At 32.0% G+C, this 17894-nt stretch overlaps 1 protein-coding gene across 5 annotated transcripts in view; it reads left to right on the forward strand.

Moving 5' to 3' along the window:
• Positions 1–17894, forward strand: part of LOC118196907 (peroxisomal targeting signal 1 receptor-like) — a 169078-nt gene that overhangs the window by 111203 nt on the left and 39981 nt on the right. For all 5 annotated transcript variants that reach the window (XM_085827665.1, XM_085827666.1, XM_085827668.1 and 2 more), the window contains exons 10-11: positions 5979–6049; positions 8258–8446. In XM_085827665.1, coding sequence (XP_085683791.1) covers positions 5979–6049; positions 8258–8446 — 260 coding nt within the window. The remainder of the gene's footprint in view (positions 1–5978; positions 6050–8257; positions 8447–17894) is intronic.

Genomic DNA, 17894 nt, shown 5'->3' on the forward strand with positions numbered 1-17894 from the left:
GTGTCCTGCTTTTTTGTTGGGTGTAATAAATTCACCTTCCTCTGCTTCCATATTGTCTTCAGGGTTTAGTTCCTCGAATTTATTTTTTTGAGCTGGTTCTTCAATTTCGGAATTTGATAGAGTTCTTTTATGAGTTTTTCTAGGGGTTATGTATCCTTCTTTATCTATTGTGGTTTTCTTTTTGATTCTAGATTTTTGACTAGCAGTAATATCAGATTGATTTGCTTCCTCTGTTGGATTATTTAGGGTTTCTTTTTGTTTCATTTCATTAATGTATAATTCTAAGATTTGTATATCCTTTTCCATAGCATTGACGTGGGCTAAGTGAACTTCAGTCGCATTATTTGGATTAAATGAATTTTGATAAGCATGAAACTCAGAAAGCATAAGTTGCTTAAGTTTTTCTAAGTTACCGCAGGTAACTTCCAGATTTCTGTGATCACACACAGATTTGATACGGTTTTCAATCGCCTCCTTGTCCATGATATGCATGAATCCTAACTTTTTAACCTAATGGCGAAAAGAATAAAGAAAACATACTTATCGTGAACATCAAGAAGAGACGACAGCAACTCCGGATCAGCTTCAGTAGTGAGAGCAATGTCGTTTTCCCTTACTTCACAAAATCGCAAGAAAAGCAACGCCGTAGACAGAAAGAACAATTTCTTTAATCAACAGCATCACCTCATGCCAGCACTACCAAATCGAAAGTGTGAGGAGGACGCTGAAAGGTTGAGCTTGGATCTTGGATCATATCTTTACTGCTGGCTTTAGCTACTAGGAGCTCTTACCAGTATATTATCATTTTACCATAGGCCATAAAGTTAAAAATTTAAGAGGTGTATTTAAAATACACCGCGCCCGAAGGCGAGATCAATAAATGAGAGAACTCATAAAATAAGTTTTGCTAAGTTGCATATCATGGCATAGCATGGGTGATTATATACGTAAATGGTGGCGAGAAGCGAAATGAAATTCTAAGCTTCTGCGTGAGTCAAGAAGAGCAGGAGCACGTGATCAGCGTCCGGCATTTAGATTGGTCGAGGAGTCAGAGTTCGAAAATTGAAGTTTTTGTAGTTTTTGGAAATAAATAAAGTTTGAACATTATAAAAGCAACATCTATTTGTGAATTTAAGAGTCTTATGTCTTTTGAGACACTTGAAAATCTTCTAAACTTGCGATATAATCATTAAATGAATAGGAAACTGTAAAAGGTGAAAATGAGGTCATGTAGCTCACTAGGGCTAATGAGTGAGAGTAAGCACTTGGTGTTACCACGAACTTTGATTTTAAAACACACGATACGAAATATTAAAAATAAAAAGTAAACATCTTGGTTAAATAATTAGTAAAACGAAGAATTCATCGATGAAAAAAAAGTCCTAATTTTGCAAAGTTCATCTTTCTTGAATAGTAACTGCAAAGGAATAGTAATTATTATTATTATTATTATTATTATTATTATATTTTTATACACATTATATACACTACCACCACTTAGAATTGTGGTGGATCGTTCGAGGTCTTTTCACTACGTTCTCAATAGTAGGGTCATAGTCTGTAAGCGATTTAATAGCTTCATAGGGAGAATTTCTCATATCTTCAAAGAAGTTGTGTGCAGAAATTAGGATTTGGTCGTGAATTGGATTGATATCCAGGTCTTTGTGAATTTGAGAATTTCGCACGAACCAGGGTGCGTTCACTATGCTACATAAGATTTTGTTTTGGAGTACATTTAATTTTTGTCTGTCTATTTTTCGTTCAGTAGCCCAGGCTGGAACTTCATAGAGGATTATTGGTCGAATAAGTGAGATGTAGATATTTTTCTTGGTACGGAGGCTTAACTTAGAGTTTCTTCCAATTAATGAGTAGAGAGCAATGAAAGCAGCGTTAGCCTTATTTGTAACATATTGAATATGATCTTTGAAATTTAGGGTTTTGTCAATATAGACACCTAAATATTTATAGGAGTTGGCAACAGGAATATCTTGGTTATTGAGTCGGATATTTATATTCACTGGGATATTTTTTCTGTAACTGCGAAAGAGAACTACGCAGCATTTATCAGTATTTAGTTTGATTTTCCAGTCTTGACAAAATTTGTTAATAATGTTGACTTGGAGCTGAAGTTTCTCTAAAGCATTATTTGGACTTCGTGAACTGGTGAGGATGACTGTGTCGTCGGCATATTTGAGTATATTAGAATGAAAAGGTAGAGGCATATCATTTATGAATATTGTAAAAAGCTTCGGTCCTAAAACACTGCCTTGAGCTACTCCACTGTAAATCACTTTTTTTGAAGAGATTGCTTCACCACAGCGCACTTGAAAAGTACGATGTTTAAAATAAGAATGCATAAGCTTAATAAAGCTGTTTGGTAAAAGGAAGTTAGATAGCTTATGAAGTAAGGCAGCATGCCACACTCGATCGAAAGCTTTTTCGAAATCGAGGAAGCATGCCGCTACTCCGTTCTTTTTTGTAAATTCTTGGGCAATAAATTCAACTAAATTTAATATTTGATGTGTGGTATTGTGGCCTTTGCGGAATCCAAATTGATGCTTGTCTATTAGATTAAGGCGTTCTAGATGATTGGTGAGCCGAGCACTAAGTACTCGTTCGAAAACTTTTCCAAGCGCTGGCAGAAGACTGATGGGTCTGTAATTATTTGCTAGCTTTGGATCTTTTCCTGGTTTCGGGATTGTAACAATGATCGAATGTTTCCACTGCGATGGAAAGTAGCTGAGTCTAATACAAGCATTAAAAATATTTGTAATTAAGACTATGCATCTTCTAGGTAAAGCTTGCAACGCTTCATTAGAAATCATGTCATATCCTTTAGCTTTGCGCTTCTTTAATTTTTTAATAATTTGCTGAACTTCGTTTGGAGATGCAGGCATAAAAAAATTAATGCTGGGACTGTTGAGGATGCTATTGACAGAGTAATTAATATCTTTTTCGTGATCAGAATTTTTATTTTCATGTTGTTTAAAAATGTTTTCTAATTCTTTTGCATGAATTTCAGCTATGGAGTCTTCGGAGTGGTGAATTTTGCCCATGTGATACAGGGGGTGAATTTGATTGGGTGAAAGATTTCTGAGTGATTTAGCTACTTTCCAAACAGAGTTTGGGTAAAGATCCATGTTTTCTAGGAAATTATCCCACGAATTTGATCGATGGGTGGCGATGTCTTCTTTTATTTTTCTGTGTAGATAATTAACATGACGTTTTTCAGTAGGATTGTGAGTAATATGCCATCTTTTTCTAAGTCTATTTCTTTCTTGTATAAGGGATTTAATTTCTTCTGGGATGTCATAGGGATTTTTATTCTTGACTGTATAGGTAGCATTATTGATAGCGTTTTGAATTTTGGAGTTTAATCTGGTGATTTCCAGCTCAATATCGCAGTCGTAACGAAGTGTGGCTCTGCTGTCAACAGAATTTAGCTGTTCGGTAACCATATACCAATTAACTTTTGTATGAGCTTTAGGGAGAGGGGGATAAAATCCATAGAAGTTGAAGACTATAGGGAGATGGTCAGACGAAAGTTCTGGGAGAACATCAAGATTAGGAATATTAGGAAGGTTTTTCATCAAAACTATATCTAAAATATCCCCTAGTCCGTTGTGCGTATAGTGCGTTGGGTGATTGGGAGCAATGAGATTGATGTTACTATTGTGGATGAAGTTGCTTAAATTTTCTCCATTTCTATTTGTGACTCTACAGTTCCAAGAGGAATGTTTAGCATTTAAATCACCTGCTATTAAGGTGGGGTAGTTATTTTCAGTAAGTAGTTTCAGATTATTGAGATCAAGAGTGCTGGAGGGGGGATTGTATACGGAGATAAAAAGAAAAGGTTCTCTAAAACCACTATAGATGAGTACTGCAGCATTTTCTATAGTACAAGCGGGATTTTCGACGCGAGATACTTATAGCAGAAGTAGGAATGACGTCATCTCACGGCAACCAATCAGCTATCGGCACGAATCGGCTTTTCAGATGACGTAACATCATGTTTCGTTTTTGCATCTCAATTAGGTTGAAACAGTCCGTTCTCAATGCAAACAGTGGCAGCAAGAAAAAGAAGTAGAAGTAACTACTATATTACATTAAAATAAGGACTAAACTAAATAAACATTTCGAGGAGAGATGATGCAGTAAAAGGTTTAAAAATAAGCTATATTTTCCAACAAGTTGATCTGTTAGCACTATCCTTATCTTCAGGGCAGATGTTTTTATTTTATTTGGCTTATAAATTCCTTACTAAATGTAGTATTTCATCTCGATGTACTCTGTCTTTGATGTGATTTAAATCAAATTCCTCTTCATTATAAATATCTTGAATACACATCAAATAGTTTTCTAGTTGCAATTTTCTAATTTCGACTATGCGTAATGTATGCTTTACGCATGCGTGCGTTGAAAGAAATGTTTAATAAAATAAACAAATAAATATTAAGCTTTTTTTTTTTTTTTTTTTTTTTTTTTTTTTTTTTTTTTTTTTAAATTTTGATATCCTTTAGATCATAATTGCTCTTTATTTCATAAATTACGGTGTCATATTTTTAATTTTATAATTTCCACATGCCGTCTTAACAGATTTAAACTGATGATCTATAATCAGGAAAAACCGATAATCCGGATTTGCCTAAGTATCGACGAATCCGGATTAAAGACTTTTGACTGTATAAACACTTCTGATATTGGGGGGGGGGGGGTCCATCATTTACTCTTAAGCAGAAATAGAAAATGCAAAATGCAGATCGATTGAGAACCACATGACTATTTTAAACTAAGATTGCAGCTGTGAATATGTGAAAATTAGTAAATAGAAACTTAATATTTTTCCCATTCTGTTTTAAAAAGCTATATATTATATTCTAGGTTTTTTTTTTTTTTTTTTTTTTTTTTTTTGTTTTTTTTTTTTTTAAGGGGGAAAAAAAAGAAAAGGGAGGGAGGAAAACAAAGGAAATGTGATTTAAACCATACTATTATGATTTTGTGTTTCATTTTAAATTATTAGAAAACACCTCCTCATAATTTCTTCAAGACATTGCAGCTTAATAATCTGAAACAACATTAGCAGATATAACATGTATTGGAATGGATGTATGCTGAGTTGCTAGATCTATTTAATGTATCTGTATGCACAGTTCTTTTTACTGGATTCAAAAGTCCATAAAATTTTAAAACATATCGTTTATTATTCTTATGCAACTAATAATGTATGATACCTTTATGTGAAATATACATATATGTGTTTATACATAGATCCTCAAGCCTTCGTTCAGAAAATTGGAATTGATTCACAGAAATGCTTCAAGCTATAAATCAGATTTTGTCTGCTGATTTCAATTAGTTTTTTAATTAATTATCCTGCTGTAAAATTTTAAATAATAAGTGATTTTGGCAGCTTCAGATTTATTATTTTCTTTTCAATGATGATTAAAAAAAAAAAAAAAAGGCACGTACTATTTGTACTAGGGTTTCAAGTCACATGTATGTTGTTTTGACTGATTATTTTAGTGATTTCAAAGTATTGTTTAATCTGAAATTCTAGTGTAAGCATTTAAAAAGTTTTGATTGAAAATAAATAAAATGATTTTTACATATGAGTAGGTGTAGTGGATGGTGGATTAAATTTTGGAAGACATCCAGCTTGGCAGTTAAACAAAATTTATAATTTATCATTCTTTAAATGCAAACTGTTATTCTTAAAAACTGTAATGTGACTATGTTTGCTTCCTCATATGCATGTTTTTAAAGTGCCTACTATATTAAATATATGTTATAAAATATGTAATTTTCTTATTTTTTCATCATTGTAATAAGGATCAACTTAGTATTAAATTTTTATATAATTAATTTCTTGAATACTGTATTACTTTTGTCAGCTTTAATTCCAAGAATTTTGTGTTTTGTATAATTGTAGTTATAATTTAATATTAATTTGTTAAAGCCTTTGAAATATTTATTTCTAGGCTTGGCAGTATTTAGGTTCAAGCCAAGCAAAGAATGAGCAGGATCATGCTGCTATAGCAGCTCTGAAAAGGTAAATCATCAATCTTCAGTTTCTTTTATTTGAATGTATAAAAAACATCCATACTCGCATTCATATTTTGTATGCATCATTTTTTATCGTGGACCTACTGTAATATTATTGTTTTAATAATGTATTGGTGTAAAAGGTTTATTTTTTATTTTTTTTTATATGGCAGGCACTAGCCATATTTAGGCTTTGCCCACTGCTAAGGCCAAAAATGGTGGTTATTTTATTATGAAGGCACCTAATAGGCAGCTACTGTTACCTTCTTGAAAGGACAGACAATTTACATCCATCCGCTCTCTGGAATTTAAAAGTGAGCTCTTCTGCATGGCAGTCAGAGTTGCTAACCGCTTTCCCATCTGGGCGACTGGTACAAACCTTTTGTGTTTTAATCGAGCGATAGGTACACTGAGTCAAAAGAAAGGGGGGGCAGTTGTATACCTCCTGCTGTGTTTGGCTGAGTGATGAAATTCAATTTGCATTTTTCATGTTTTGAAAGTGTGCCTTAGGATATATACTAGATTTATATATGCTGGTTGTTCTTTGATGCAAAATCGGATTTTTCCTGATATGGCATACTGATTGTTTTCCATATTTTGATTTTATAACTCAAATTATGCTTAGATTCCAAATTTTGTAAAATATATAGCTTGGTGCACTTTTTCACTTTCTGCCAAGGATAATTCACTTGACAGATGTCTTGGTTTATGTTCATTATTTCACTCTCCACTTTATTCTACACACATGGAAAAAACGTGATGTTTTCTTCCAAATATTTTTGCTTTGTATTTTTATTCATAGTTGTTATTTTCAAATATATTTTTTATTTATAAAATTCGATTTTATTTACTTTACTTTTGTAGTTAAATTATATTTCTTCAAGTAATCATTTAAAAAATTTCTGTTTATTCATTCAGACTGTATACTTTAAGTATTTTTATTCATGTAAATGATTTTTGAATTTTTATTTATTTGAATTGCATTCCTTTCAAAAGAATGATTTGTGATTCAGGATTTGTCACAAAGAATTTGAAAACTGCATAATGCACTGAAAGAAGAAATACAGCAAAGCACAGTTAATATGTTTTTCAGTGAATCGTTAAGAAGTGAGATATGAAGTGAAGAATGTACATGAGAAAAATGCATAATTAATTTAATTTAGGATAATATGCATGCACTTAATTCCCCGTTGCTTTTGAACAGTTTTTGTTATTGAGATATAGCTTTATGTGTTTTTAACATTCTACTTTTTGTTTCTTAGAATATAATCCAAATAAGTTCAGATTTTTAGTTTCTAAAATCACAAGGGGGAAGCATTTATTGGTGGGGGATGCAAAAAATTATTTTTCTTCCTAATGCCTTATTTCCCTAAGAAAACCTGATTGCCTTGATGATATTTGAAGCATTTGGCAAATATATCTGCACCATCCACCTTTTAATATTCACCGTATTCCATAAAAAAATTAAAACACTTTGTTTTGGAGACAAAAAATTGAGTTAATAAACCTGTTCCAAATGACAGATAATAAAACATATCCCAGAATTTTCCTAGTCAGCAAAATCCAGTGTTTTTTCCTATGTCATAAAGTGATCTTAATATGGGATGCAAATAATCTAAACATATAATTTTGACAATTTTTTAAGATTTGCAATTGCCATATTAAAGAGCATGTTTTTAAAACTGTATGTAATAAAATGAAGAAAAACCAGCTATTTGAAACATTCTTTGTACAAGGGTTAATATAAAAATTTTTATTTCATACGTTTTTATTAAAAGATGGGATGTCACCAAAATTATCATACTTTTAAGAGTTATTTATTTAGTTTTTCAAATACTTAATTTAATGCTGCATAGCATGAAATAGGTAAATCATGGAAAAACTTTTCCTTATATGGGTGAATTAGTCAAATTTCAATAAGTCAAAATAGAAGGAACATATCTCACAAAATATTGAAAATGTGACTTTTAAATTAGTATCAGTTTTGAATAGTATGTTTTGATACTTACTTTAACCATGGGGTGCAGCAGAGTTTAGGCTTCAATCGGGAGAAGACATTTTTCATTTTGTACCTGAGGCTATGCTTGCAGTGTCTTATCTGAAATTGCAGCATTCATTATTTTTATACGAAATTCAGTATTAAAAAAGTATTTTCATCTGAGTTTATGTTAGTGTGTATTGCTGTGTTTTTTAAGTATTTTATTCTGTATTATAGGTGCTTGGAGTTGGATCCTGATGATTTAAATGCGTTAATGTCTTTAGCAGTTAGTTACACAAATGAAACACTTCAAGTTCAAGCATGTGAAACATTGGTGAAGTGGCTGTTAAAAAATCCAAAATACACCCACTTAGTTAAATCTAACTTTGTTGATGACTCTTGGCCAGTATCATCTATATTACCAAGGTAGGGTTTCAAATAAATTACAATTTATATATTCATATGTATTCTTTTCCTTTTTGAAATAATTGTTCCAATTAAGTTAATACGCTTTTCTTTCGAATACCTAAAATATGCATTGATGTATGAGGTTACTGTATTTTTACCCATTAGTGTTTTTAAAATCTGTAAACAAAATTGTTTAACTCAGTTAAAATTGTTCCAATTAAGTTAATATACTTTTCTCTTGAATGCCTAAAAAGTGCATTAATGTATGAGGTTATTGTAATTTTATCCTTTAGTGTTTTTAAAATCTGTAAACAAAATTGTTTCCTCTGTATGTACACTGCTCCAAAAAAAAAAAGGGACAGTTCTATATCTCCCGTTCTACTGGGCCAATTGACAAAATTCAAATTGCGTTCTTTATGTCTCGAAAGCGCGACTTAGGATATATATTAGATTTATATATAGCACTATTCTAACATAGGTATTTTGACACAAAATCGAACTTTTTCTGAAATAACATACCAATTTTTTTACATATTTCGATATTACAACTCAAATTACTCCTAAATATGAAATTTTGTAAAATTTGGAGCAAAATTTATGGACAAGTTCACAAATTATGTTGGCACTTTTTTTTCAGTTTGCGCCAAGAATAGTTCACTTGGCGAACTTCTTAATATACGGCAACCTAGTTTCCTTTCCAGTAAGAGGGAAAAGAGTCACCATCGTTCCTTTTTTCCAAATAATATTCTTTATATTATATTTTTAATTATAACTTATTATTTTAAGTAATTTTTTCTTTTTCGAATTTCATTTTAATTGATTAAGTTGCGTGGTTTTTTTTCGAATAACTGTTTTAAAAATTTCTATTTACCTATTCTATACTAAAATTTCTATTTACCTATAGTTTTCTTTATATATATTTTCGTCATAGTTATTATTTTTGGTAATTTTTAAATTTTTATACTTTTATTTTAATTGTTTGTGTTGCATTGTCTCTTCAGATAATTGTTTTAAAATTTTCTATTTATTCCTTCGAACTGAGCATTTTAAATATATTTATTAATATAAATTTTCTAGAATTTGATATTATTTATTTGAATTGTGTTTCTTTCGGAAGAATACTTTGTAACCCAGACTACGATGTGTTTGAAAACTGCATATGTTAAAAGAGAAAATACAGAAAAGCACAGTTAACACGCCTTTCAATGTTCCGTTCAGAAAAGATATATATAAATAAGAGAGATGTATAACCGACATTTTAACTTAGGATGACTTGCATACACTGATTTAAACAGTTTTATCATTGTGCCCATTGCTTTACACAATTTTATCCTACATTTGGTTTCTTAAAATGTTATTCATATTTTAGTCAAATATTTTATTTTTGAAATCGTAAGAATCAAATATCATAAGATTAAAAGGTTTTAAATTTTATAAAAATACAAAACTAAATTTTACGCAAAAATTTATTTTTTCTTCTCATTTTCTTTGGCATTCTACTTTATTCTTGCTTTTTTCTTTAGGCATTCTGCAAGTATATTAAAAGCCATCCAACTTTTCTAAATATCTTGATATTTCTGACAATCATTTTAAATAAAGTTATCGCCTTCCATTTCATAAAGGCCCACAAACGGCCGAACGGTAAAGTTGCTGAACACTGGTAGCTCACTCCGGGGTTCAAATCCCGGTAAACGGGCTGGTTGCATGGGCGTTTTCATGGATTTTCTCATGTGTACCGTGTATGGCATCTGGTTTCCCTTAGAAAGTTCTTCATAAAGTATTTGGTCAGAGCCTTTATCAGTCTCTAGAGGCTAAACATTTTGAAGGTATGAGATGAAAGGAAAGACTGGTTTCATCAAGAGGTTTTGGTTTATTTAATTATGAAAAAGCACATTAGGGCTATCTGTCTAAGGGGAGGGAGGACTTTCTAAGGGAAACTAACTCACATACACGTTACACATGGGGAAAACCACGAAAACGCCCATGCAGCCAGCTGGTTCGCGGGATTCGAACCTCGAACCGAAATACCAGTGTTCAGCGACTTTACCGCTCGGCCGCTGTTTCATCAGGAGGGAAAAAAAACATCTTTAGGTGACATCCACATACATCACTGGATAAACTCCTGAATCTTCAAATAATTCGACTGAGATAATCATGGGATTCCCCATTTATAATACGATATGATGTTCTATAACATAATTTAAATTTATACAACCATATCGTCTAAAACCAGTCACTCTTCACTTTAATCTGCAATGATATCCTTTTTGTCTTTTCTGTTAACACAAGCTCAGTTGATGGTATTTGCTGGTGTACACGTCCAAGTGTTTTCTCTTTGAACACCTAAATTCTTTGAAGTATCCTGAAAGTATTTTCAAAAGCGTCCAACATTTTGAAACATCTTGGTATGTCTGACAGCCAAATTTCCCTGCAAATTTTTGCTTACTTTTCTCCCTAATTTTCTTCTTTCCTTCTACAGTTATTTTCAGTGCTCACACAAGAAAATTAAGATTTTTCGATTGCTAGACCTTCCATAAATTTTGCATTCTTGTCAATTTTTTAAAATAGCAATTACATGAATTGTGTTTCAGTTGAAGACAGCTTTTCATTTTCTAGTCATTTTAAGTATAAATAAAGTTTAAAGCGAAGTCCAAAGGATAAATATTTTAATTAAAAATTTTTTGCTAAATGACAAAGAAATAAAACAGTCCAGTAGGGTTTATTCTGTACCACCAAGTGACCCGATTCATATATCAGCAGAAACAATCTAAATCATATTAAAGATCATGTTTTTTTATACAATCTATAACGCGAGAGAAAAATTATCTTCTTAAAACATTCTTTCTAAGAGGATTAATATAAAAGATTATATTTATATATATATTTTTAAAGCCGGGACTTTAACCAAACTGTCAAACTTTTAAAGTTTAATTTACATGGTGGTTATAATTTAAGTTACAAGTTGAAATGGTCATAAAAGAAAACTACCTGACCAAATGTTATCAAACTTGGGAATTGTGTAACGGAGGTTATGGGAATTTATTTTCCGTGGAAAAAAAGAGTTCAAAAACTCACCACCAGGGGAAAAATGGCGCTGTATACAATATATTTAAATGAAATAAGACATCAAAACATCTGTTTAAAATGTGTTTAATAGTTTCCGAAACGTGTTACAAAGCATGTTCAATGTAGCGTCCAGCATTTTCCGAAAACAAGTTAAATCCTGTTACTGTGTTCTCAACAGCAGCTCTTAGCATATCAGGAGGAATGTTACGGACATGTCAGTGTATCACATTTTTCATTTCTGCTAAATTGTTTAGATTATCACCGTAAACAGTGCTTTTGAGATAACCCCATAGCCAAAAGTCACAGAGGTTGAGGTCTGGTGGGAAGAGGCAAAGTGTTGCCTATAAAACGTTCATTCATGAAATGTTGCCTAAGTAACTGTGCGACACACGTGAGGTGGGGCGCAGCCCTGCATAAAAATCGTAGTGTCTAAAATGCCACGTTATTGTAGTTCATGTATCACGAAACATTTTAACATTGACTCTAAGTGAGCTTCAATCACAGTGGTCCAGCTGTTGACTGCTCTTCAGAGAAAAATGGTTCAGTTATAAAACTAGCTCTACACCAAACGGTGTGGAATGACTGCTATGCAATCGAATGCAATGGAACTAGATAGATAACATGAGGGATTTCTTTGGCCCAAATCGATTAAAAGCGTTTTGAATCAGTATTTTCACGTTTTAGGGCCGAATTCAGCCTTCAAAATTTAAAAATTAGCAATCTGTAAGAAAACAATTTCCAGATTGTATGCACTTGTGCGAATGATTTGAGATAACACATTTTCTAATCGCTGATTCGTAATTTTCACAGACGAATTTCTCACTTACACGGATGGCGCACTCGACTTTTATCACATTAAACGTCTTTAAATGGTAATTTGCCTACTTCAAAGTTTCTTAAGGTTATACAACATATTAAACCCGTGTAACAAAAGGTTAAGTTAGATTCCGACCCATATTTCGTTTAACAATATTGCATACAGCGCCATTTCCATCCTGGTGGTGAGGTTTCGAACTTTATTTTTTTCGCGGAAAATAAATTCTCATGGCCTCCTTTACACGATTACCAAGTTTGATAACATTTGGTCTGGTAGTTTTCCTTTTATGACCATTTCAATGTGGAACTTTAATTATAACCACTCTGTATATTATTAAATTTTAATTTAAGCTATGCGTTATATGTATACCATGTGTAAAATTTTTGCTTTTATGGAAAAATAAAGAATCGAAGCAAATATACTTAGGATAATGCACCAAAACTGAAAACATTTTCCCTCCCTTCAGAAAATAAAATATTGAAACTTCGACCTTGAATTTATTGGGTTATCGAAATGTTTAATTTTACTTATCTTCTAAGCCCTAGTTCCGACAACAGTTCCGTCAAAAATTCCGAATTACTTAAGCTGAAGTAAAAGATTTAGTATATATTCACTGTATGTGTATTAAAAATAGATTATAGAACTTATGCTGATGTAACTTTTTGTCTGACTGCACAACATGTAATGGAAGAGAAGGCTTGTAGAGATCTGTTTTACATGCCTCTAAAAGTAGATGTCATACTCCTTTTGTCGCTTCAATGTCAAAAAACTTTCCTTTGAGAGGCAACTTTAGTTTTTGGGAAAGAAAAAAAATCACAAGAAGACAAATTTGAAGAACATGCAGGACGATTGAGTACACATACTTATTTTCGGAACACAACCGGTTCTCTGACTGGTTATTGAATAATGAAAACATGCATTGTCATGCAATACAAAACATTTGGAATGCGTTTTGTGACTGAAAACGTAAGATTAAAAGTCATCTGCTTAATTCACAGCTATTTACAAGTCAACTGCTCGGGCAATTGCAGAATCGTTTTGATCCTGAGCTTGTAAGACAAACCTAATATCACTGGATTTAAACACTTTTTTAACCCCCCGAGCGTTACGGGTTTTTTTCAGGAAACAACGTAAAAATAATCATGTTTTCTTACCAGGTCTGTCGCAAAAACGGCAAGCATTTTTACTCAAACTACTTCAAAAGCGGGCCCCCCTTACCATGTGGATATAAATCCTCCCGTCCGTTGAATTTAGCGAGTGAAATTAGTTTTTCTCCCTATGGTATCTTCGTCACAAGACTGGTTGCTAAAATAGTATTTTATCTCCTATTTGGCTACCTTATAATTTGCACACTAACACATATGCTGTATATTACTCGTATCTTAAATCAAGATATGTGCCGAATACAGAAAGTTAGTCAATATACATCAGTAAGAGAAACTACGTAAAATGCTTTAAATTTCCAGTTTCTTTAAGGAATTGCTTCGATAATGGTGAAAAATTAATCTTGCATTTTTTTATCCTTATTTTCTGAGGAAATACTTTTTAATATACAAAGGGAATTTGTGAGAATTTTTTTCTCTTGTGTTCCAATTTTTCGAATGCAAATTATTCGCAACTTATTTTAGTATTATGTTTGTATTTAATTTTCAAATATTATAAGTTTATTCCAGTTTAAAGTGTTAGATTTAAATAATTCTTTAGATTGCATCATAAATTTATTAGTAGGTTATTATTTATGACACCGTTTTGACTTGTGAGAAATAAATAAAGCATTATAATCGCGAAACATTTCGATTTTCATATTTCAAAGGAAATTTCCATTTTGAATAGTTCCATCATGACATTTACACGTACGTATATTGCATAACTTAACATAAAATGTTGAAATTTTATATTTGGAACTTATGACTAGTTTTAGCACAACGTATGTCTGTACGTATGTATGCATGTATATCGCATAACTCAAAGGCAGAAAAATGAAGTGGCTGATGAATGAGATCAGGCAGTTTGGCTTTTATAGAGTACAATCACTTTGGGGGTAGAAAACAAGTAAATAGCTTGGTCAAAGGACTTCTTGAGCAAATAAATGTATTCTCGAGTTACAATGCAATTTCCTTGTAGTTAGCTATATATGAGTTACAATGCAAGTATTTATATACTACGTGCAATATCGAGATGTTAATAGAAACCAAAAAAAAAATTCTTTGTAGCAAAATTGTTAATGATGTTATTTCTCCAAGACATTAACGCAGGTGTGTATTCTTTTCATGAATGATGAAAAATAAGTTAACAGTTTTCCGAGCAGATGCTCCAAATTATACAGCTTTGAAGATTAAGTAATGAAAACATAAACTCTTATTTCTGGTTATGTGCTGAAAAAAATATTACCCTTTTCAAAGAAAACACCTAATAGCGGAATCTCCAAGTGGACTTCAACATAATTATACCTCCAGGGGGTACTGAACTAAAAGCTTACCACCTTTGTACATTTTCTACTTTATATGGAAGACCATTACCTTTGTGCAAGGACAAAAAAGCATCTGCTATCTATAACTCTGATCTTTCTCACTTCTTTCATTTTGTTAACTATGACGAGAAATGGAGCTGCCGTAAATTCTAAATTTATTGCTTCTTCCTAAGACTCTGATTGCAAGTTGTGAATTTGCCGTCTGTTAGTAATATAAGCTACCCTGGCTTTAAATTCAGAAACATCCTTTCATCAGTAATTACAGTGCATATGTAAACACAATATCATTATTTGAATTCAGATTTTAAAAACTTCATCTATGTTAAACTATGGAAAGCGCAATATATATATATATAAATTTAAGCAGTTTATTTCGTAAAAATTTATCACATTTTTCGTAGGAATTATTGAAACTGTTTTGTATGTAAACTATACATATATATATATGTAAACACACATAGAAAACACTGTGTATACATATGGTGATGTATGTTTGTGAGCATGTGTGCACGTGTATGTTATATTTCCCTATTATATATCAGTATTTAATTGAAAGTAGTTGTAGATGACATTTAATAAGAAAAACTGAAAAGTATAATAAATCTCAAAATGATAGTGCCATTATGAAACTGAATATTACATAAAATCGAAAATTTATGTGAAGCAACTATGGATTGAAAATAAATTCTAGTTAGGTTTCACAGCATAAATAACACTTTAATCTAACCACTTGAGTAAAACGAATGCCAAGAAAATATCCTGAAAATGTATATCGGGAAAAAAAATCTCCGGAAAATGCCTCACGGAAAATATGCACCTGGTTAAAAGTATCGCTAGAATAATAAACAATGTAAATATTTTTATCGTGTACATATACACATGCACCTTAAAAAATATTTGTAATTTTTATACTTTGTAGAGATATATAGAGGATTCTTTAATATTAAATATATTTTTCATTGATTTATTACAAAATATTCTTTCTTACTAAAAATATGCTTAATGATTACATTGTTTATATATCCTAATTAATTATGAATATTTTTTTAGTTTCTTGTTATTTGTGTTTCGTTTCTGAGAATTATTAAAATTCAAGCAATCTGAATTTTACACAAAAATAAATTCTTTCCTTAGCAGCGAGTATAACTTTTGCATTAGAAATTATTCACGATAAATGCAATCTTGCTTTTTCGCCAACAGAATGTTTTGGCTTATTTGACTACATCAAAGCATACTAGAGCTGTCTGCCTAAGAAGAGGGTCTCTTCATGAGGGACATTTTAAAGGTTAGGTTATTTAATTACGGCAAAGCCTCGAGGGCTATCCGCCTAAGGGAAGGGATGGCTTCGGGGAGGACTTTTTAAGGGAAACTGGCTTGTATACACGTTAGACATGGTAAAAACCACGAAAACACCCATGCAGCCAGCCCGTTCGCGGGATTCGAACCTTGGACCGAACTACCAGTGCTCAGCGACTTTACCGCTTGGCCGCTGGTGGACCCCAGGACTTTTTTAAGAAACTGCTCGTATATATGTTATATATGCGGAAAACTATGAAAACACCCATGCAGCCAGCCCGTTCTCCTAGAATCGAACTTAAGTCAGAACTCGGTATTCTGCGACTATTCAGCGCTCGGCTGACAGTGACAAAATGTCTGCTACCTATACATTAATCTACTACAGAGGTAGATTTGTTTCCGAGAAAGAGATGCGAATCATATCCATCTCACTGAGATGAATATGATCATTTTCAATGTGCCACTTGGTAGTGCTCTATTTAAATGGTCAACGTGTAAGTTAAGTGGGTGGCCAAATCAAGTAAATGTTTTAATGGTATATCTAGCATCTAGATATGATTCGAAATTTTTTTGAATTGGAAAGGCAACGATCAGTTTGCAAACAAACTTAAAAATAATTGAACATAATATTCATTTTCAAATACTATTCTATCTAATTTTCGAAGTTAAAATGCCCAACAATTCATATAATGCTGTCATGCTAGTACATTTATAAAGACTTACTGGTTTACCTTGCATCCTGTGGTGGGTGGTGCAAGTAGTAGAGAATATAAGGAATGATCTTCTTTTTTTTTTTTTTTTTTTTTTTGTGTGTGTGTGTGCGTGCGTGCGTCCGTGTGCTCTTGTAAGGTAAATTGACAGCGCGTCTGGATGAATAAGTTTGAAGATTCATGATTGTGATCCAAGCCTCATCAGTGGTTAAGATACACCTCTGAATACTGGCAGTTCGACCTGGTTTGGGTTCGATCACAAACGAACTGACCGGCTGCATGGTTGGTTCTTGTGGTTTTCCCCCTGTATAATATGCTAGTTTTCCTCAGAATGTCCTCCACGAAGGCATTCTTCCTCATAGGCAGGTAGCCATCGCAGCTTTGCGTTATTTAAATAACTGAATCGATTATGATTTTGATCCTTCCAAGGATGTTTTGAGTTTACCTGTTTCATGGCTTTACATATTACTATTATTAATGAATTCCTCTCAGGATGTTATCCAAAAATATATTAACAACTCAGATTTTTCGAGAATTTTTTTTTCTGTCCGAATACCCAGTAAAACACCTTTGTTATGCATAAAAACTCTTATTCATCAGTTTCGATTGAGGGATGGTAATTGAAAGAAATATTATTATTTTCTAAAGCTTAAATGTGTGCTTTAGTTTGTAATCAAGCTTCGCTATCTAGGAATAAGATATAGCTGCAATTAAGTTATATTCTTTCTTAAAAAATATTTCTTTAAAAAATATTTTTAATAGGTGAACACCTATTAAAAATAACAATCAGCGGCATGTGTTTTTGAAAATATCCCTAAATGCAACATAAATACAAGGCAGATTTCTTTAGGGAATCCTTTACGAAGACATTTTACCACTAAGATAGAAAACGTGTTGCTAAATTAAACTCTAAATTTACTAAGGCGATTTTGTGAGAAAACAGAAGGAGGACTCTACATTGGACTAATAATTAGCAAGTTGCTCATCAGTGAAACATAATGGCAATCTTGGATAAAATGAAAATCAGAACTATATTATTGCAAATTCTTCAATAAAGCATCTAACATATTGCAAATTAAAAATTTAAAAAAGCTTTCTTTATTTTGT

Source organism: Stegodyphus dumicola, chromosome 12 (assembly GCF_044657685.1).
Source record: "Stegodyphus dumicola isolate Sdum_Otavi_A_Nest chromosome 12, ASM4465768v1".
Lineage (NCBI taxonomy): Eukaryota > Metazoa > Arthropoda > Arachnida > Araneae > Eresidae > Stegodyphus > Stegodyphus dumicola.